This window comes from Nothobranchius furzeri, chromosome 5 (assembly GCF_043380555.1).
Source record: "Nothobranchius furzeri strain GRZ-AD chromosome 5, NfurGRZ-RIMD1, whole genome shotgun sequence".
Classification (NCBI taxonomy): Eukaryota; Metazoa; Chordata; class Actinopteri; order Cyprinodontiformes; family Nothobranchiidae; genus Nothobranchius; species Nothobranchius furzeri.
In genome coordinates, this window is record NC_091745.1 from 35,724,723 (window position 1) to 35,748,420 (window position 23,698).

The 23,698-nt window shown below is 46.4% G+C and overlaps 1 protein-coding gene across 3 annotated transcripts in view; it reads left to right on the plus strand.

Annotated features, from left to right (window-relative positions):
• The first annotated feature begins 14,370 nt into the window (after positions 1-14,370).
• The window catches only part of creb5b (cAMP responsive element binding protein 5b), a 41,993-nt gene continuing 32,665 nt past the window's right edge, over positions 14,371-23,698 (plus strand). For 2 of the 3 annotated variants that reach the window (XM_015974973.3, XM_015974976.3), the window contains exons 1-3: positions 14,410-14,560; positions 17,893-17,970; positions 18,682-18,775. In XM_015974973.3, coding sequence (XP_015830459.3) covers positions 14,531-14,560; positions 17,893-17,970; positions 18,682-18,775 — 202 coding nt within the window. In that variant the 5' untranslated portion in view covers positions 14,410-14,530. Of the gene's footprint in view, positions 14,561-17,892; positions 17,971-18,681; positions 18,776-23,698 lie in introns of all 3 variants that reach the window. The other variant, XM_015974974.3, reaches the window with a different exon arrangement.

The following is a 23,698-nucleotide window of genomic DNA, read 5'->3' on the forward strand; positions in this document are numbered from 1 at the left end:
TTTCCAGAAAGGGAGGTGCTTTGATGCCATGGCGAATTCTGGCGTAACGCCATAACCTTACAATGTAATTTAATGGTGAGCTCAGAGGGGATGCTGAGTCAGGGTGAGGTGCGGACTAGGTGGCCATTTGTGGTTTCTGGTGTCGGGGTGGTTGACGTTTCTGTACTGCTAGATGTGCCTTAGTGCCCCGGACTGCCGGCCAGGCCGGAGCGGCGCAGAGCTGCGAGGGCCGAACGACCCTTCTTGCAGCTTTAATTTAAATTTGTAATTGAATTGTGTTTAGTTAACTCTAATTTTTTGGGACCTCATGAATTAATTTCAGTGAGTTAAATTAATTTGTTTCTCCATACATTTCATTGGTTCAGTTTCTGTTGGGGCATTAATTTTAGTATTCTTTTATGGTATTTTACATGGCCAGTTTTTAAAATGTCTTTTAAACTGTCTCTTCTATAAAATAAAACAAATTTATTGTAACTTCTGAAACCACGTCTACTGTCAAGTGAAATGAATCTATATGCTTTAATTCCTTGGGTGAAATTCCCAAGGTGGCGTTGTTAATAAAATTACACTCGAGCAGGTACAATTGCCATCCTTGGCGTCAACAGGTCATAGACCACTCCCGTATTGCCACATTTGGCGTTGTTGGCAGGATCCATGTAGTACTGTCAAGTAGGTCCATGGATATGAAGTTTGTGGCACCCTGCGTGGGAGCACGAAGACGTGCTTGTGGAAAGAGGGGGGAAGATGTGACAGTGTGAGTGTCCTGTCACAATGTCCCGATTGATCATGCGCCCTGGCTACTTGGCCAAGGGAATGTCCCTTTTGCTGACTGGTTAGAGCGTATGACTCTCACCCGGGAGTCTGGGGATCGAATCCCGCCCGGGCCCTCGTTTATCCAGCTTGCCACAGTATGAAAAAGTAGGCCACTTTTATTTTTACCAAAGTTTATTCATTTTTCAAAAAAATATTTTCAAGTCTTTAGTTTGGATGTTACATAAAACTTCTGATAACTTGAGGGTTTTCCGAGTTATAATGTCAAAAACTGTAATTAATGTCTTGTGATAATTTTAATAGTTTAAGTATTTTGTCCAACAAGAAGTTTTCAAAATAATCCAGAAACAGCGTAATCTGACTCATGCACATCGCGGATTTAAATGCGACGCTTCCATCTCCGCGCGAGGGCCTCGCGCTTAAAATGTTCGACGAGCCATAACCAGTGTTGCCAACTCGGCGACTTTGTCACTGTTCCTAACGACTTTTTGACCCCCCTCAACGACTTTTTTTCCAAAAAGCGCCTAGCGACAAACTTAACGACATTTCTCAGGACCCGTTGCTACTTTCTGTAGAACTTTCATGTAGATATTCCCTACAGATTAGCAACAAAGAAACCGTTTGCACTCTGAACCGTTCTTCCGGGAGTAAGGAAAGAGAACGATAATCTGCGCATGTGCACGAGGACTGACCAATCATAAACCGTTTTCGGCCGGTCTGATTCGCTGAAGCTGCAGAGCTGGAGACCGCCGATTTACGTCTGCTGCTTTCATATTGCTGCAGGCTCACGCTTCTACTAGAGACGGCGCGGGCGTCAACCTGCCATCTCTGGTTCTGCAGCCGTCAGACACTTTGGTTTTTCCTGCATTTGGCAAATAAAGTCATCGGGAGTTTCAACTACCGTCCCGTTTACACACGCAGCTCTGTGGCTCATCTGAATTTCCTTCAGTGACACAGGGATGGTTATACTATGAGACACCCGCTCCCTTTTGCTCGGAGCGCCGTTATTATCACGATGGAGAGAATACACAACAGAGAAGTTGAGAAACTATGAGGTGTAAAAAAACAGCTTTTTAGGAAAATGTCTGTGAGAATGAGGAGAGCAGGAGGTCTGAGTTATATCCTACAACAGAACTGTTTGGATCACCACACCATATCTGTTTTAATGCCACTTTATTGGTAGTTTTGGAATTTATTGTACATATCAAAGCAATTTGGGCCATTTTAATCATACTAATTAATAACTTTAACATGTAACATAGTATTTATTTTCCTCCCTTTTAGTCCTATATATATATTAGATGCCATAGAGAAAACGAACGCTAATGTGGCGTGATGACGTCATCAATATGTAAATAAGCACGTGACGTCATCTGGCGACATCTAGTGACTTTTGGGGGGAACTTCAGCTACTTTCAGTCAAAAACAGTTGGCAACAACGATGCGTACCTCCAAACGTAAAGAAGCCCGCATGCTCCGCACACACACACCGGCCAGCTGCTGTAGCAGCTTTTAAAATGTTAGTACGGCTTTCCGACCCAAACGAACAGGAACTGCGGAAGCAGCAGTCACCACGCCTACCTAGCAACCGGGTTGTCAGGACGCAGGAAGTAACTCGCTAGCTAGCCATGTTTGCTAGCTCCACACGTCGGCCACGGCACGGCGCTCGGTCACTGAGGTGCTCTTACCGATGTGGTCATCCTCGATGTGCACGATGAGCTCGGACAGTGAGTCGAAGTGAAGCCCGCAGCCGGTGAACCTGCAAGCGTTGGAGAAGAAGGAAACAGCCGCGATGCCAGACGTCATGGTCGCTGCTGCTGCTGCATTAGAAATGAGGGCAAGCTGCGGAGGGGAAACAGCAGCGGGGGCAGACAGCGGTGAGAACAGCTGGAGCGGCGCGGCGACTCCTACGAGCTGAGCTGCGTCAAACCAACTGTAGAGAGGCAACAACACCGGATGTGAGGCTGGGAGACTTTCATCAGAAAAGCTTGTCAAAATACACCCAAAGAAAGACTCGATTCAATGCAGGCAACAGTTAGAATAGAATAGAATAGAATAGAATAGAATAGAATAGAATAGAATAGAATAGCGCACTGCTGAAAAGACGGTGTACTATAGATCTGCTCAATAAAAAATAATAATAAGAGCTAAATATTAGATGTGGATACAAAAACACTCTAAATACAATAAAAAAATGTACGAAACACTAAATCAAACATAGGCTACTTTTTGCACAGACTTTTTTCACAGGGTGAAAAGGAATAAATTGTACCAAAAGCATGTAAACAGACAGCTGAGGTCAGACAGATGTTGCTCTTAAAGGGAGTGATTGTACAGGTTATTCATTTCTTTAAAGTGACAGTGTGTAGTTTCCCTGGCGATAGGGGGCGGTACTTACTTATATCATAGTAAGCAAGCATTACTTTGTGTTCAAGTAAAACCTTAACGGATGGTCATTAGGGTCAAAATGGAGAACAACCTACAGAGGAATAATATCAGAGAAGTCTGGTCAAGGATGAAGAAGATCACAGGCTTCAAGCAGAGGAAGGATTGCACAGATGGCAGCCTGGACACAGCCAATGAACTGAACAAGTTCTTCAATAGGTTCAGTTCAGGAACAAACACAGCATCCTCCTCGCCTGTCCCTAGCCAATCAGACGTCCCATCCTCCTCTGATCCAACATTTTCCTGTCACACGCCAGCTCTTTTGTCCTCTAATGCAGTCATGGACTCTTCTGGTTCTATAAATCCGTCTTCAACCAAGTCAGGAGATGCTGCTGCCCCATTTACCTCCCCCCACCTATTTGTCTCTAGAAGGCAGGTGAAGAGGCAGCTGGAGAGACTGAACAGGAACAAGGCTGCAGGTCCAGATGGTGTCAGCCCCCGGGTACTGAAGGCCTCTGCAGAGCAGCTCTGTGGGATTCTGCAGCACCTCTTCAACCTCAGCCTGGCCCAGGAGAAGGTTCCAGTCCTGTGGAAGACATCCTGCCTTGTTCCAGTTTCAAAGAAAACTCGCCCATCAGTCAGTGACGACTACAGACCGGTTTCCCTGACATCCCACATCATGAAGGTCCTGGAGAGACTCCTGTTGGTCCACCTGAATAAGCAAACTAGAGCATATCAGGACCCGCTGCAGTTTGCTTATCGCCATGGAGTTGGAGTTGAAGATGCCATCATCCGGCTGCTTCAACCAACCCACTGTCATCTGGACAAGGCAGGCAGCACTGTGAGGGTCATGTTCTTTGATTTCTCCAGTGCTTTTAACACAGTTCAGCCTGATGTACTTTGCCAGAAACTCCAGAAGACACAGGTGGGGGCCTCAACTATCACCTGGATTAAAGACTACCTGACAAACAGACCACAGTTTGTGAGGCTGAAGAACTGTACATCAAACCAGGTGATCAGCAGGGGCGGATTAAGAACTGAAGAACATCCAGGGCTTAACACACGCACGCGCGCGAATACGCGCGCACACACGTGACATGCACTAGTCAACATCATATATATTCATCTTGTACCACATAATTTTTAATCTGAAGCTACATATTCAGGGCAGAGTATTGTTCCTGTTAGTGTTTAGTGTGAGATGATAGTAAATATTCCCTTTCTTTCCCCAACCACTTTACCTGATAGTAAGCTAACTTTAGGCAAACCAGCAGCACAACAAATATTTTCAAATAAGACTCACAAACCTGAGTCAACACCAGTCTCATCAAAGCTGGGGTTCTGTCGTTGTACTTTTGGTCTAAAAAAACGTCCTTATGTCCATCTTCACTCATGCGTTTCAGGCAGAGACTGTAGAAGAAGCCGGCTGCTGAAGGGCTTCTTCTTCAGTGGTGGAGGCTCAGGTAGGCTGTATACAAACTACTGCCAGCTGCTCCCTCTCTGTTGGACTTTGGTACTGCATGTTACTTCCGCGATTTAGATCCGGGGCTTTCCATGAAAGATCCGGGGCTTCAGCCCAAGTAGCCGGGCCTAACGCCACCCCTGGTGATCAGTAACATTGGAGCACCAGGGGACTGTACTCTCACCATTCCTTTTCACCCTGTACACCTCAGACTTCCAGTACAAATCAGAGACCTGTCATCTACAGAAATACTCAGATGACTCTGCAGTTGTCGGGTGTATCAGAGATGGACAGGAAGCTGAGTACAGAGAGCTGGTGGAGCGCTTTGTGGCATGGTGTGGAAACAATCATCTGACCTTGAACGTGAACAAAACAAAGGAGATGATTTTAGACTTCAGAAGAAACAGGGTGGAGTCAAACACTGTTTCCATCATGGGAGAAGAAGTGGAGGTGGTTGAGGAATACAAATACCTTGGAGTTCAGCTGGACAACAGACTGGACTGGAGAAAGAACAGTGAAGCTGTTTACAAGAAGAGACACAGCAGACTGCACTTCTTGAGGACGCTTAGGTCCTTCAATGTCTGTAGCAAGATGCTGCAGATCTTCTACAAGTCTGTTGTTGAGAGTGTAATCTCTTCAGCCATCGTCTGTTGGGGTAGCAGCATCAGAAGCAGGGACCTGAAAAGGCTCAACAGCCTAATAAAAAAGGCTGGTTCTGTTCTGGGGATGAGTGTGGAAACACTGGAGGAGATAATGCAAAGAAGGATCCTCCAGAGAATCAAGAAAATGATGGACAACCCTGAGCATTCTCTTCACAAGACTGTCCGACAACGGAAGAGTGTCTTCAGTCAGAGGCTTCTTCAGTTTGGCTGCAACACTGACCGCTACTGGAGATCCTTCCTGCCAGCAGCCATTGTAATATACAACAACTCTTTGATGACTTGATTATTATTATTATTCTGAGCTAGTACAGCAATCAATTTCCCTCTGGGATTAATAAAGTATTTTTGAATTGAATTGAATTGAAAATCCCTGGAAGCACAACCTCCAGTAAAATAACATACGATTCCCTTTCATCACTGGCAATGAGCGAAGAGATAAATGTGTAAAACAACATTTATTAATGGTGAAAGTTTTGTAATCATTTGTTACAAATCTGTAGATGCATTTTGTCCTCACGGGCTTCTGCAGAAGGAAATATGGCATTCAATATGGCGTTGCCCAGAAACTTAAGGAGTGTTTCTCAATGTCAAGGCGCCTTGCCTTGCGAGGTGATGTCTTGCGAGGCCAGGCGCCTTGCTTATGAGGACACTGTTCTTCCTTGGTCAAAGAAAATGGTTAAATAGAACAGGCTTGCATCACGTGACCGCGGCTTCCACAGCGGTCATGTAACGTCACGTGACACGGGAGATAGCGTTATATTTTATACGTATTAGTTTCAATATAAATTTAAAATGAGCCTTTTACTTTTTTAGTTGTGTATATGTTTATTAAATTAAAAATATAAGTGAGTTACTACCCGCTAGCCACCAAAGCTGCAACTACTAAGCAACTAACCAACCATAGAATACTTCTTTGGGACTAAAAAAAAACATTTTAAATTAGCTGACTTACATTTAAACTTGAAAATTGTCCCTGATCCGCCGTCCTTTTGAAAATACTGCGGTGTATTGTGGGTAATTTTTGGCCAAGGCTAGGCTACAAGACACCTCCCATGTGTCCTTGCTCAGCTAGCTAAACGGCTAACAAACGGAGAACACACGTCTCGGTAGAACATGAACATTGGAACCAATTGCAACATGTCTTGGCGGCTCTTGATGACGTACGTATCTCCTAGACAGCCGGGGCGGGGCCAAGACATCAAGGCAAGGTTCCTTGGCATTGAAAAACACCCAAGTTTTGTCTGTTATCAGACGCCGTGGAAGCCGCTGTCACGTGATGTAAGCCTGTTCCATTTAACCATTTCCTTCGACTAAGGAAGTAGTGATGGGAATTCCGGCTCTTTTTAGAGAGCCGCTTCTTTTGGCTCAGCTCACCAGAAAGAGCCGGCTCTTTCGGCTCCTAAGTGGCTCCTCAGATTTTCTGTTGCGTAGAGAACATTTATCACCAAAATGATGCTAAATTATATGTTAAATGATTGACTCATGTAAAAAATACAATATGTCAAATATTTATCATTTCTATGGATTTAATAACTGAACACTTTAAGAAATCTCCACTTTCCGACTGCTGGCGCTCATTTTCTCACCGTCTTCGTTGCACTCTCCTCTCTCTCGCTTGACTTTTTCCTTCTCCTCATTCCCTCTCGTCTCCCTCCACCCGCATGTACTCTGCTGTGTGTCTGAGTGTGATCCTCCCTCTTCCCCGCCCCTACTGCTCTGTCTGTGAACTGTCTGGGCACGCAGGTACACATGTTGACCAATCGCCTGTAGCTTTCACCAAAGCAAGAGGGGAGGGGGAGGGGAGGGGACGGCTTCCAATGACGAGCCGGCTCCCGTCGTTCACTTCAAAGAGCAGGCTCTTAGAGCCGGTTCGTTCGAGACCGACACATCGCTACAAGGAAGGACTGTGGGTGTGTCCGAATCCAGGGGCAGTATGCTTGTGAGGACGGGCCTCCTCATTTCATTTTTCTGAATACGTCTTAGAGATGTAACAGCCGTCGTCTGAGCCAGCCCAGCAGGCCCTGTAAGATGGACGATGGAGTGGACGGTGAGAGGAAGTGTCCCAAAGCTCTCTCTGCAGACCGTCCTATATGATGTTTCTCTCACCAGAAACGTCCAGCCACGGGTCTGCTCCAGCCCTCCATTCACGTCTGCTTCCTCCTGCAGCAGATCCAGCTGCACTGTTAAAGACTTCCTGCTCACTCAGTTTAAATAAAGGATCCAGGAAGAGTCACTCAGGTTAATCCTGCTTTAACCGTACATAACTGGTCCATACTGGTTTTGATCTGTAAATAAGTGTAACCTATTATAAATAATCTTGTCTCCTTACCATCTTTTCATTTTCTGTTCATGTAACATGTTCAAAAACATCTGTAATAAAAAAACTGGTGATAAAATCAATGACCAGAAAGAGTTATCAGTAGGGATGCTCCGATCAGGTTTTAATCTGCCGATCACCAATACCGGTCAGCCAAGAGGCCGATCATGGCCGATCAGCCGATTACCGATACCAATTACATAGATTGGCTGTAAATTGTTCATTTAGCTATGGTGAGTTCTAATGCATGTGTTACATATTAATTCAGAAAAAACATAGTTTTACTTCACTTCAAATTATGTAATATCAGTAACAATTTATAAGAAATTGAAAACATTAAGGCTCTCTTTAGGCTACAAATAGTGCAAAAAAAGTGAATATCTCACATCACCGCCTAAATCAAATTAAGTAACCAAGGATACATTCAGATACATCCAGCGAGCTGTTAAGCTCAGCATTGACACAGGACTGACATCTGAGCTCCAAATGTCACTTGTGAAACTCACAGAGGATGAGACGCTTTCTTTAAGGAGTCCCTCGATGAAAGAATACACTGTCTGGTGGAGCTCTGGAAGTAAGTAGTAGTAAGTAAGTAAAGTTTATTTATATAGCGCCTTTCACAGATATAAATCACAAAGCGCTGTACAACATGAGTAAAATCTTGTTGGCACCTTGTTGGCAAAAAAGTGGAGAAATCTGTTACAATCATCAGCTGAAGATAGCTGAGCCTGCTGTGGAGGAGAAGAAACGATGCTGGAGATGGTATCAAACAAAACCTTTGGAAGGGCTACGTCGGCAAAATATTTACGTCCCGGTAGCATGTAGCAAGTTTCCAAGTGGGTTAGTAGTCGGCGGAATCCGGCGTCTTCCACAGCTGAAAAAGGCTGGTCGTCTAGTCCAATAAACTCGATGATTTTACGGGTAATTTGCTTAGCCTTTTGACTGTCACGCTCATATGGGCGAGTGTTTCCAAGCGTCGGCTGCGTTAGCTGCCATCTGACTGTGGCTGCATTAGCATTAGCGGGCTTCTTTTCATTGTCTGCGGTGAGCCTCAAAAACTCACCATGCTCCGCCAAGTGTTTAGTCTTTAAATGTCGGATCTAATTCGTTGTGTTGAATTTTTTTGAAGTGCTTCCTCCGCGGGATATGTTTTCGTTGCAAGTGTTGCAAGACGCAAACTTAATATCACTCTCGCACACCGTAAAGAAGTTCCACACGGCAGACATGTTTGTCTTTGCGGGCTTGCCGCCCGCCACGCACTTGCGCACTAAGCGGGGAGAAGTGGAAGGGTGAACTACCGGCCGGGAAGAGTAAGCGCCAGTGCCAGATCGGAAATGAAAGGCAGTGATCGGCGATCACAGATCACACACTTTTGCAAGAAAATCGGCCAATAATTATCTGTGGCCGATCAATCGGAGCACCCCTAGTTATCAGTTAGTATTTGTTTTAATAAACGTGTTCAAATATCAAACAGCTAAATAACAATAACATGATGACAGTAGAAGGCCTCTCTCCCAGGATGACCACCAGGTAAAGCCTCTCCTGACCCTGGACACCTGCAGTCCTACAGGGAAAATCAGACCACAGGTGACAAAAAGGCAATAAACACATGTTTACATTTATCCACATGAGAAGATAAAACTTTTATTCTTCACACAAACTACTTTTAATTGTTGTTTAAAAACGTGTCAGCTGTGTAAATCCCTAAATGTAAAACTACTTTTCACAGCAGAACACACGATGATCTACTGTAGTCATGTGTAGACAGCTTCACTCGTCACCTCTGAGCTTAATAAAAACGCTTCTTTGCTCTGTTGTCCTTAAAACCAATGATAAGAAGCTTAATTTGCTTCTTAACACACACACACACACACACACACAGAAACACAAGTGCACATGTGCAAGTGTTGCAACTTTCTTTTCCACTGGGCTGTGCCAGTAAAGCTTCGTAGCTCTCCCCACTTCCACTTCCTGTTGAAAATCCACAGCCGGCACACAAAGCTGGGATAGCCTTGTTCTGTGAGGATACAACAGACCCATCTTCGAAATGTGGGTGGAGCGAGGACGCGTTTGAATACGCGAGAATGAGTATTCTTGGAATTCGGACAGTACTCGTCGCTGCGCTGTGACGTCATCAACCTCAAAATGCGTCCTCACAAGCATCCTTCCCGTGGATTCGGACACACCCTGTGTTCTTGTTAGCAAGGCGCCTGGCCTTGCAAGATGATGTCTTGCGAGGCCAGGCGCCTTGACATGGAGAAACACCCTGAGACCCACTCCCATATATTTCTGAACCGATATTTATGGTTATTTGTTATGAATCCGCCAATATTTTTCATCAACTCAGCATCTTTTAATTCATTTACAACATCATTACGATGGATATTTCCAGAGATTAATGGTAAAAGCTACACATTGTCACTTCAATGTCCCTTAAAACGATATTTTAGAGTTGCAGAAGCAAACTATCGCTGCTCACTTTATGATTCGTGATGATGCTTTGTCTATACTTCATGTCACCGTTGCAAATATGAAACACACCATGCACAAAAACTAGAAACGTTCATTTTACTTTAAATTGGACCTAATTTAGCATAAATTATTTGTTTGTAATATATATTAAAATATTACAGTAATTATGTATTGAAATATTTTCTACCTAAAATGCACATGAGTGATTTTGTGTTTTATAATAAACTAAGTAAATATTTTTCCAATATCCTCCAATTAGAAAAGGTGTAGCTTTGTTGTTGTTGAATCCTATCATTCATTTATTAAACTACAGTTACATTTTAAGAAGTTTTACCTCATCCATGCCATCATCAGCTTGTAAAGCAGAATTTTATTTGTGTTATTTGCAAACACCTTGTAAACTCTTTATTTTCTGTCTTGTGTACTTTACCACTGTAGGTTCTTTATCACATTTAACACGTCCGGCTTGTCCTGCAGCTCTGTAGCAAGCCCCTGCTGCAGTCTTCATACTCAGGCATGCCTTTCTCTTTGAAACAAATCTAAAGTGTTCCCAAATCAAGTTTCTCTTGTACTAATATGAGGCTGTTTAAGTGATAACTCCTGCAGGAATTGTTGTGGCACTGTTAAATCCAAATCCGACACATCGAGTAGCTCTAAAGCACCACCACAGCCACAGAGGGGCAGTGTTAGTCAGTGGAAACGTCCCGCTAGGCGTAAACCTCCAGTGATTCAAACCTCATGTAAAATAATCCTCAAATCAGAGTTTATGCTGCACCCGTTACGTACTCAAAAGGTATTTTATATTCTTAATTCTATTGTTTCCCACTTAATCCCATGAACACACACACACACACACACACACACACACACACACACACACACAGGTAAAAGATGGGTTTTCTAAAGACAAATCCAGCTGTTGACAGTTTTGCTAGAATGAATACGTATTGCTTTTAGTTTGTTACACCGTAGGAATATGGCTTTAAGTGAGTCCACTCATGACTCAAACCTCCTGTTTTCTACTCTGTTATCTCAGAATAAAATTAGTTGTTTTCAGACATCTTTTAAAATCTATTTAGAAAATATTTTTCCAAGCTTTGCACGTTCATCCCGTTTGAACTCAAACATCTCAAATATTAGCAGAACGCTGGAGCACAGAGGACAGCATTCACGGGTTTCTTCTTTAAAGATTGATCACACAGCCAGTACCGTTCATGAAGTCAACACTGATGTTATCTACAGGTAAACACGTGTGCGGCTCTGAGATCCACCGTAACACGCAGCAGTGTTTGGTGTCTTTCTAGTGATTCTTTGATCTGATGATGTTTAAAACACAAACGGCACACTGCTCTGTATTGTGTTAATGTTAAATGTGCAGATGCGCAGATCTATTTTTATGTTTATATCTTCTCATCTAGTCTGTTACTACTGAGGTTTCACTCACCACATCTGCTTTTCATCTTCAACCACTGAACAACCTGTGTCAGAACCAGCAGCAGCTCACCGTTCGTGTCTCCATCCTCATGGACTCTGGGTTGGCTCACATTCACGTAAACGATCTAGACTTCTAATCCACGCACAAACTCATCAGTCAGGATGTGTGTGGCTAATCTGCCTAACCTGCCCTCCAGCCAGTCGGTGGCAACATGGAGGGTAGAACATGTTCCTCCAGTGTCTAAGCCTGCAGCAGCATAACTAAAGGGATGAGTCAGGATTACCAAAGCTAAGATCCTGATCCATTCATCAAAAAGCCATCTGACTGTCCCTCCCCCCTCTGCACAAACTCTGTTATGTACATGAATCACGCTTTCTCGGTTCAGATTTTTTAAACAGGAATTAAAACCTTCCTAATGGATGAATGTTCCATTCTGTTTGAGTTAGCAACTTTCATTGGATGAGTGATTTTACATGTTCTATTTAGAGTCTGGTTCTGTTCTTGTTGGGAAACCTTAAGGTGACTAACTTGTATGCAAGCAGCACGTCAGCTGGCTGGGTGTGCGGTGAGCTGTTTGACGTTCGAGGTCGGCTCGGACTCTGAAGTTACGAGTAAACCAAGAAAGCTGAAACCTGCCATGTTTCTCATCATAAAAACACCTCATCTCACCTATAGCACATTAAATTGTTGTATGGTTACCCAGATACGTCATGTTAGGACAGAAAAGGAGCCAACAATGGATAAAAACATGAGATAGCTCTATGTTTTGATGTAGACAATATCCAGTTGGTTTTAAAAGACACACAGTGGCGACGTTTCAGGGTAAAACTGCCGCTACAGCGTGTCTTTTGAATGCGCCATGGCGGCATGGCGAGGCGAGAATATTGCGCCAATTGTGCCGCCAAGCTCGATAATATTCCTGCAACACCGGACTTATGTATGGTGATCACGTCTTTGTGCAACAGATGGTGATGTCATGATTACTTATCAAATGTGAGCCAAGGCAACAAGACGGAGGGGAGACAGTATCCGCGGAGACGACTGGAGCGATGCAGAGATCCGGGAGCTGCTGGTCGTCAGAGCTGAAGAGCAGGATGTGAGAGTTCACCGGGTCTGTGAAGGACAAACATGATCCCACTTTTCCTGCCACAGACCCGGGCAGGGCTCGAGGAAAGTCGGACCTTTGGATTGTTATTTTTCATCATTCATTTTGCTTGAAAGGTTTTTTTAAACGACATCCACACCACCTTCGACTGAGATTTCTCTAAAAGGAAACTAAACCGTTCAGCCTTGTGCGGCTCACTGATGCGATGGTGGCACGGGAGTTAAGTGCTCACCTCGTATTCAGAAGGTTGCAGGTTCGAACCCTGCTCAGTACGTTGTGCCCTTGGGCAAGACACTAAACCCACCTTGCCTGGTGGTGGTGGTGGTCGGATGGACCGTTGGCGCCTCTGTCAGTGCGCCCCAGTCAGAGCAGCTGTGGCCACATTGTAGCTCATCCCCACCAGGGTGTGAATGGGTGAATGACTGGTTGTGTTGTAAAGCGCCTTGGGGGGTCCAGGACTCTAGAAGGCACTATATCAAATACAGGCCATTTAGCATTACTGATGGAAGCTGGAGCCTGCTAGCTGAAAGCTCGGCCCCCGCTCCACCTCTGCTCTAGGAAGCAGTCAGTCTGAGGCCTGAGTGGAACACATCAGCTTGGCCAGGTTGTATTTCTCAATGAATCTATCTGACTTTTTCCCCATTTGCACACAGGTTTTGTAAATAATTAGTAATGTTTTAGTTGTACTTGTATCTTTTTGCCTCGTGAACGCGCCTGCGGCCACAAAATATCATCACATGATCTTTTCATCCCAAGGTGGTTTTACCCAAAAGCTTTCCACAAAGACATAATCATAAAAGGTTTAGTATAATATAGATCACATCTCTCTTTAGTGTGGGCCACTGACCTCCAACTGTATCGGCTCTCTCCAGCCTGATAGTCTGTTCTTCTGGAGGCATAATGTTTGGATTGGTTGGGAAATATATTGGCAATAAAGAGACAAAAGGATGTCATAAACGTTGATTAAAGCTCTGGTTAAAAGACAGAGGCGGAGAAGCTCTGAGTTATGAGGGCTTTCCAGACTGCGTTATTGTTTCAGTGACAGAGCTCTTAGTGTGTCTGGTGCAGTGGTCGCAGGCCAGTGGTAAACATTTCTCAATGTGCGAGGAGTCATTAATCCCTGTGGGTTTGAGGATGGCTTCGCTGCTACCGGTGTCTGTGGCTGAAGAAATCACAGCCGGTTGGCACCAGCAGCAGGACACACCGAGCCCTCAGACAGGAGGATCTGACTCCGGCTTAAATCTCTCAGCTACAGATGCAGCACTAACGCTGAACTACCGCGTTTTGGAAGCAGAGCTTAATTTAATTTCAAAATGTTAATGATGAATGTGGTCTTTCCAGTTTGTGGACTGCTTATAAAGATCAGAAGAAATGCAGGTCTTCGTTGATTTAGTTTCGATGTTTCTTCATTTATGTGTGACCATTTCAGTTAGCACCTGTGAGTCTGTGACTTGGTTATATTAATCACACTTCTCACTGGGGAATTATTTAGATTTTGTTCCAGCCGACTGATGTAATATTTCAGCAGAGCCGTCTAGTCATTTATAATGAATTTTATTTGTTATTTTGGTTGATGGTTCTCCAGCTAATTTAACTAATGCAGCTGAGTTTATGGGACAGCGCCACCGTGCTGATTTGCCTGCGGGGCTTTGTTGCACCGCACCCACTTCAGGACCAGCGGTCTCCGTCCATCCATCCGTCCATGCTCCTGGGCGTGCACTCACAAGCCCCGCCCCGCTCGCGCCGCCTACCAGTGGACCGCAATGATTTAGAAGTTCAGGAATCCCACGTGACGTCACCCAGGGGTGACGTTATGGTTCTCTAAATAGATCGTATTGTAATCTTTTCTCAGTCCAACGTGGTTTCTTCTGAGGGACTGCTTCATATTTTCTGCACTTGGTAAGTTGGAAACCTTGCCACCATGCAGACCCTCGTGCACGAGCCTCTGCAGGTTGGTTGACTTCGTTAAAAGCGTTTTTCTCCTCTCTCTCTCTCTTCTTTCCTCCTCCATGAAACAGCTTGATTTGTTCGCTTCAGCGCTTTTGGAAAAAATATTATTTTGCTTTTCTTATCCCTGCAACAATGTTAAGCTCGCGATTGAAAGTCTGGTGTGAGTTTCGTGTTAAGTGAGTGCATTGTCATGGTGTGCGCGCGCGCGTGTGTGTGTGTGTGTGTGTGTGTGTGTGTGAGAGAGAGAGAGTGTGTGTGTGTGTGTGAGAGAGAGAGCGTTTGCTGCTGATTGTTGCTGAAGTTGAACGCGGAGTCAAGTGCCGCAGCTCGGTCTGTCTGCCTGTCAGGTCCGCAGGAATTCATCTTCCGACATCCGCAAAAAGGAGGATTTTCTGCACGCCGCACATTAGTTTCTGCACCTCCTCAGCGTTTCCTCCCAGCTTGCGGGTCTGCGCATCACCGGTGCGCCTGTCCCGTTTGGGGATACGCGGAGCCGCACCGCTCCACGGCTTCTGTTTCCATCAGATCTGCTTTTTTAACGTTAAAAGCAACAAGAGCAACATGACGTCATTCTGTGGGATGTAGGCCGATCAGATGCTGAGGTTTCAGGAAGGTGCTGACGAGAAAGAAAGAACTTCAATTATTTAATTGCTTTCATTATGTTTATGTGGCAGCACTGTCAATAACCACTTTTCTTTCACCCACCCTTTAATTATTGCCCAGACTTCCGGTAACAGCAGACAGACCGAATGACGAAAATAGATGGATTACATTTCCGCTACCTTTAAAATTATTTACCGATGCCGTTAATAAACCCTCTGGTAAACAAGGCACCAGATGTAGAAATAAAACTCGTTTTTTCAACAACCAAACCTTGCAAGATTCAGCCAAAGTTGCAAAATGTCCTGATTAAAATATATATAAATCAGATTAAAATTTTAATCACAATTCTAATTAAATGAATGATGAAAAATCAAAGAAAAACCCAAAATGTCAAGTCTGGTGGATCTCCCTGGGTAACTGGTTTTAATTAGTAACCTTGAAGCAGATTCTTTCCATATTTTATCAAGCTGAGTGCAGCTCAGTGGCTGATTGCAGCAGTGAAATGTGACCCAGACTCGGTTTCATGTGCTTAGGGTAGTGCTGGTGAAGGAGTCAAACGACAGCAGTCTCTTGTTTCATGCCCTAAGTTTTTATTGCAGGACTCATTTTCTTGCCCATACCCCGCTTTACAGTACTAAACTTCTCCAGTCTTCTCGCAGACATGTAGCTCAAGAGCACAGTTGTCATCTGGACCACGCTCACTGCCTCAGAAATTGAACTTGTGCTGTCACAAGCCGAGGTTATCGGAAGGTACGTTTTGCTCTGCACGTTTGTGCTCGTTTTAACCCCACGTACCTTTTTGCACCTGACTCCCGCCGTTTGACTTCAAACACAATGTCTGGAGAATTCCTTCCTCTGGAAATCGAAGGCTGGACTAACCCCCCCATGCACCTCACTTACACCGGTTTATAGTTAATGTGAGGTGTAACCACATTTCCTCTACTAAACTAAAACATCGACACCTAAAATGAACCAAGTGCCCCATTTCCAGGAAAGGGGCATCAAGCATCAGGTAGTGTGAAGTGCAAAAGCAAAGGAACCATTCACAGAGGCATCTACGGGATGAATGGTGGAGTTTTCTGCATCATGTGGTTCGAATGTCGTGGTAATTGGGCTGAAATGATCAACCCCAATATTACAAACAGAAAAAGGAAAGAAACGTGTATTTTTTATTATTGGTGATCATTGTGGAAATGACTTAGATGCAGCCAAAAGAAACAGCTGAAAATTACGTATCCGTGATGCAAATGTGGCAGAAACACACGAATAACCGGGGTGCCGCACAAGTCACTCTGTTTAGTTTGTTGCTGATGTTTGTTGTGTCAAAGGTGACCAGGTGAGTTGTTGGGGTCCCTGCAGAAGAGCGAGGGAACTGGTCTCCGTGGTCTCTGACAGAGAGACCCTGTCCAGACCCCGTTCCACAGGCTTGCCTATGAAGCACAGCCTGTTAGGAAAACACCACAGCCTAGCATAACACAATATTAGGGTGTTTTGACTTCTCTTGAGGAAACAGTCTGCACGCATGAAAAAGAGAATTTTATGAACCTGGTGCATGAAAGTGTTCTCAAAGAGCGTTTCAGATGTGGCACTGGATAAATGACAGATGCAGCACAGTTCTTGTCAGCTTATGGTTAGGATTAGAAAAGTGATTAGCTGTATTTAAAGTGTGTAATAAATGAGAATTATATCCTGCAGTAACTCCGTAGCTGTTCCATTCATCCTGATGGGAACACACACTGAGAGTTTCAGACTGAACACGCCACAGATGAGGTGACCTCCTGCCCTCATTTGGTGACACAAAATACGAAGATATTGAAAAATAGTAACAGAATATTTTCATTATTATAAAACACTTTTTCATCTCAACGTTGTTTAAACATCCCAACTTCATTTGCTAAAGAGAAAAAGACAGAACGAGAAAATTGTGATATTTACATCAAGAGGACTAATAACACAAAATTCTTTCTTTGTCAGTGTTTGGAATGTGAAACAGCAAAAGTTGAGTAAAAACGTGAACAGCCTTTATGCTGCCAGACATGCAGAGATTACCGGGTGGCTCTCCAGCTGGAGGGGTTCTGATGACAGCTTCACATGACTTTGCTTGTTTTACATTATTAGTTCAAATCCATTCAGAAAACATCGTTCCTGTTCTCGTGTCTGACTCAGGTTTCATGCATGACCTGAAGAGTCGATTAACGTGTGCTACGAGACACTTTTCTGGTGAACAGGGTTGGGGTCGGGTATGTTTTCTATCTAAGAGGATCTAAGAACCAAGCTAAATGTGTTTAGAGCTGTAAGGACATTTGGATTAAAAGTTGTGTTTATATATTGAAAATGAATTTAACTCTTAACTAACTGTCCACTGCTTACCTTACAGAACGTTCCTCAACACAACTCTAGCAACTAAATCAGCAAAACCTTTAATCATTTCGCTGGTTTGATGCATCAGAAATTTGCATCTTCGCTGGTGATTGTAGATCAGTGCAGAGCAGCGTGTTCATTCTTGAGAAAACATTTATGACTTAATTTAAATTAGCTAAACGAAACAGGATTAGTACTTCTTACTGTATATTTGTTCTTATACAATCTATTGAGAATACATGTTATGCTTTAGCAAAACTTCGTATATTTTATGTAAAAATGCATTTGAAATATACTTTTTCAAGCTTTTTCAAAGTTACTGTTTCAAGGAAACAACAGTTCATATTTTCTTTTTTATGTTTTCTCTAGTTTTATGAGACTCTGGCCAGAGGGATGAACTCAGACCAGGAAAGGCTGTTTGTGTGTAACGCTCCCGGCTGTTCTCAGGTCAGTGTGGGTACAAACCAAAGCCCGAAACCACCAAGCAGCCAGACTTTCTTGTAATATTTGGTAGTGTTCTTGATCAATAGTTCTCCAGGTTTTTGGAAAGATTTTTATAGACTTTGACGGTTATTTTACTAGTTTTCTGTCCAGTTCTTAGGTTTGATCATGACACTAAGGATGGAGGACAAAATAAGTTTAGATCTAAAATAAACTGTCTGCAGCAGATGAACGATCTGAAAGTTGTATTTTTAATAAATGGAGAAAAGAAATCAATCAAAAAGTTGATCCAGGACGTGAGAAATGCACCATCCTGGTCTTGGCCCTGTGTCGCTACCTTTTTTTAATAAATTCAACAGAAAAATTGGAACAAGTGAAGTCTTTGTGACAGACTGATCTAATTTAAAACTGTATTTTTGTCTAGTTGCTTGTTTAGTGTTGATGCAACAGTGGCTCATGCCTTGAGTTTAGCTTCCCACGCTTGAACGATTCACTGTCAGGATCAAGTGGCTTAAACAAGTAACAGAAAAACAGATCAGTTCGTTTTCAGGCACTGGACTGAAAATAGCTGAAACTAACAGCAAAAGTCCAGATTTATTACTAGAAATTCTGATTCTTCCGAAGCTAAAGCAGGGATGTACCTCAAGACTTTTAGACAGTTTCTTCTCGTTAGTGTAAATAATACTCACACACCTCTTCTTCTTCCAAACCGAACAGCGGTTCCCCACGGAAGACCATCTGATGATCCATCGACACAAACATGAGATGACCCTTAAATTCCCCAGCATAAAGAATGACAACATGTTATCAGGTGAGTTATGACAGCATCAACACTGTTAGAGTCCAGCAGCTTTGCTCGCAGATGTGTGCCAAGGTGACGCATGCACACACATTCTTGTCTGTCATTAGACACCTTTATGGCAAGCTGTTTACAGTAATGTAAATCATATGGTGCGTAGCCTTCAGCTCACTTCCAGTCATTGCATACCAACGGTGCAAACTTCAGCGGAGGCAGATGCACTCACATAGCCGATGCAGACGCGCTCACATAGCCGATGCAGACGCGCTCACATAGCCGATGCAGAAGCGCTTACATAGCCGATGCAGACGCGCTCACATAGCCGATGCAGACGCGCTCACATAGCCGATGCAGACTCGCTCACATAGCCGATGCAGACGCGCTCACATAGCCGATGCAGACGCGCTCACGTAGCCGATGCAGACGCGCTCACATAGCCGATGCAGACGCGCTCACATAGCCGATGCAGAAGCACTCACATAGCTGATGCAGACGCGCTCATGTAGCGGATGCAGACGCGCTCACGTAGCCGATGCAGACACACTCACATAGCGGATGCAGACGCACTCACATAGCCGATGCAGACGCGCTCACATAGCGGATGCAGACGCGCTCACATAGCGGATGCAGACGCGCTCACATAGCGGATGCAGACACACTCACATAGCGGATGCAGACACGCTCACATAGCGGATGCAGACACACTCACATAGCGGATGCAGACACGCTCACATAGCGGATGCAGACGCCCTCACATAGCGGATGCAGACGCACTCACATAGCCGATGCAGACGCGCTCACATAGCGGATGCAGACACGCTCACATAGCGGATGCAGACACGCTCACATAGCGGATGCAGACGCGCTCACATAGCCGATGCAGACGCACTCACATAGCGGATGCAGACGCCCTCACGTAGCGGATGCAGACACACTCACATAGCGGATGCAGACACGCTCACATAGCGGATGCAGACGCGCTCACATAGCGGATGCAGACGCGCTCACTTAGCGGATGCAGACGCACTCACGTAGTGGATGCAGACACGCTCACATAGCGGATGCAGACGCGCTCACATAGCGGATGCAGACGCACTCACGTAGTGGATGCAGACACGCTCACGTAGCGGATGCAGACACGCTCACATAGCGGATGCAGACACGCTCACATAGCCGATGCAGACGCGCTCACATAGCGGATGCAGACGCACTCACATAGCGGATGCAGACTCACTCACATAGCGGATGCAGACGCACTGACATAGCCGATGCAGACGCGCTCACGTAGCGGATGCAGACGCGCTCACGTAGCGGATGCAGACGCACTCACGTAGCGGATGCAGACGCGCTCACGTAGCCGATGCAGACGCACTCACATAGCGGATACAGACGCGCTCACGTAGCGGATGCAGACGCGCTCAAGTAGCCGATGCAGACGCGCTCACATAGCGGATGCAGACGCACTCACGTAGCGGATACAGACGCGCTCACGTAGCCGATGCAGACGCGCTCACATAGCGGATACAGACGCGCTCAAGTAGCCGATACAGACGCGCTCACGTAGCCGATGCAGACGCGCTCACATAGCCGATGCAGACGCACTCACATAGCGGATGCAGACGCACTCACATAGCCGATGCAGACGCGCTCACGTAGCCGATGCAGACGCACTCACATAGCGGATGCAGACGCGCTCACGTAGCGGATACAGACGCGCTCACGTAGCGGATGCAGACACACTCACATAGCGGATGCAGACACGCTCACATAGCGGATGCAGACGCGCTCACATAGCGGATGCAGACGCACTCACGTAGTGGATGCAGACACGCTCACGTAGCGGATGCAGACACGCTCACATAGCGGATGCAGACACGCTCACATAGCCGATGCAGACGCGCTCACATAGCGGATGCAGACGCACTCACATAGCGGATGCAGACTCACTCACATAGCGGATGCAGACACACTCACATAGCCGATGCAGACGCGCTCACGTAGCGGATGCAGACGCGCTCACGTAGCGGATGCAGACGCACTCACGTAGCGGATGCAGACGCGCTCACGTAGCCGATGCAGACGCACTCACATAGCGGATACAGACGCGCTCACGTAGCGGATGCAGACGCGCTCAAGTAGCCGATGCAGACGCGCTCACATAGCGGATGCAGACGCACTCACGTAGCGGATACAGACGCGCTCACGTAGCCGATGCAGACGCGCTCACATAGCGGATACAGACGCGCTCAAGTAGCCGATACAGACGCGCTCACGTAGCCGATGCAGACGCGCTCACATAGCCGATGCAGACGCACTCACATAGCGGATGCAGACGCACTCACATAGCCGATGCAGACGCGCTCACGTAGCCGATGCAGACGCACTCACATAGCGGATGCAGACGCGCTCACGTAGCGGATATAGACGCGCTCACGTAGCCGATGCAGACGCGCTCACATAGCGGATGCAGACGCGCTCACGTAGCGGATGCAGACGCGCTCACATAGCGGATGCAGACGCGCTCACATAGCCGATGCAGACGCGCTCACATAGCCGATGCAGACGGGCTCACGTAGCGGATGCAGACGCACTCACATAGCGGATGCAGACGCGCTCACGTAGCGGATGCAGACGCACTCACATAGCCGATGCAGACGCGCTCACGTAGCCGATGCAGACGCACTCACATAGCGGATGCAGACGCGCTCACATAGCCGATGCAGACGCGCTCACATAGCCAATGCAGACGCGCTCACGTAGCCGATGCAGACGCGCTCACGTAGCGGATGCAGACGCGCTCACATAGCCGATGCAGACGCGCTCACATAGCCGATGCAGACGCGCTCACGTAGCGGATGCAGACGCACTCACATAGCGGATGCAGACGCGCTCACATAGCGGATGCAGACGCACTCACATAGCGGATGCAGACGCGCTCACGTAGCCGATGCAGACGCGCTCACGTAGCGGATGCAGACGCGCTCACGTAGCCGATGCAGACGCGCTCACGTAGCGGATACAGACGCGCTCACGTAGCCGATACAGACGCGCTCACGTAGCCGATGCAGACGCGCTCACGTAGCGGATGCAGACGCGCTCACGTAGCGGATGCAGACGCGCTCACGTAGCGGATACAGATGCGCTCACGTAGCCGATACAGACGCGCTCACGTAGCCGATACAGACGCGCTCACGTAGCGGATGCAGACGCACTCACATAGCGGATGCAGACGCGCTCACGTAGCCGATGCAGACGCACTCACATAGCGGATGCAGACGCGCTCACGTAGCCGATGCAGACGCACTCACGTAGCGGATACAGACGCGCTCACGTAGCCGATGCAGACGCGCTCACATAGCGGATACAGACGCGCTCACGTAGCCGATGCAGACGCGCTCACATAGCCGATGCAGACGCGCTCACATAGCCGATGCAGACGCGCTCACATAGCCGATGCAGAAGCGCTCACATAGCGGATGCAGACGCACTCACATAGCCGATGCAGACGCGCTCACATAGCGGATGCAGACGCGCTCACGTAGCGGATACAGATGCGCTCACGTAGCCGATGCAGACGCGCTCACATAGTGGATGCAGACGCGCTCACATAGCCGATGCAGATGCGCTCACATAGCGGATGCAGATGTGCAGACGCACTCACGTAGCGGATGCAGACGCACTCACGTAGCGGATGCAGACGCACTCACGTAGCGGATGCAGACGCACTCACGTAGCCGATACAGACGCGCTCACGTAGCGGATGCAGACGCACTCACATAGCGGATGCAGATGCGCTCACGTAGCCGATGCAGACGCACTCACGTAGCGGATACAGACGCGCTCACGTAGCCGATGCAGACGCGCTCACATAGCGGATACAGACGCGCTCACGTAGCCGATACAGACGCGCTCACGTAGCCGATGCAGACGCGCTCACATAGCCGATGCAGACGCGCTCACATAGCGGATGCAGACGCACTCACATAGCCGATGCAGACGCGCTCACGTAGCGGATGCAGACGCACTCACGTAGCCGATGCAGACGCGCTCACGTAGCGGATGCAGACGCGCTCACATAGCCGATGCAGATGCGCTCACATAGCGGATGCAGATGTGTAGACGCACTCACGTAGCGGATGCAGACGCACTCACGTAGCGGATGCAGACGCACTCACGTAGCGTATGCAGACGCGCTCACGTAGCCGATGCAGACGCGCTCACATAGCGGATGCAGACGCGCTCACATAGCCGATGCAGATGCGCTCACATAGCGGATGCAGATGTGTAGACGCACTCACGTAGCGGATGCAGACGCGCTCACGTAGCGGATGCAGACGCGCTCACATAGCCGATGCAGACGCGCTCACATATGAGCAGACTAATCAGCATTTGTAGCTTAATTTCTGCTCATAATTGCTTTTTGGTGATGAGAATCTTTCAGTCTTTTGAGTGATGTTGGTCTGCAGTGTGCAAGTAGAGTCCATACGGGCTGAGAAAAGGAGGTATTCTCTCAGTTCTCAGGGGTCATGCCAAAGAAATCCATGGATCTGTTTTCCTAGAAGGATTATTAACCACTGCAGCTGATTCAGATTGGAGCCTCTTTATCACCAATGCTGTTTAGACAATGGGGCTCATGTCTTCTGGGTGTTGGTCATTAGCTGTCCGAATAATTCTCATATTTAGACACTGATCTGATGAGCTACAGCTCATCTTAGAGGTTTGGTTATATGTTCTGTCTCCCCAAAAGTAAGTAAATAAATAAATAAATAAATATATAAATAATTAAATAAAACAATATTTTGGGTTCACAAGTCATGTTTAAATGAGTAAATCTCCATTTCAGCCAGAAAAGATAAACAACAAAAATGTGCTTTTAGAATCAGCCATGATCATAAAAAATCACCTTTGAGTGTCAGAAACCTGAAATGTAAGCCC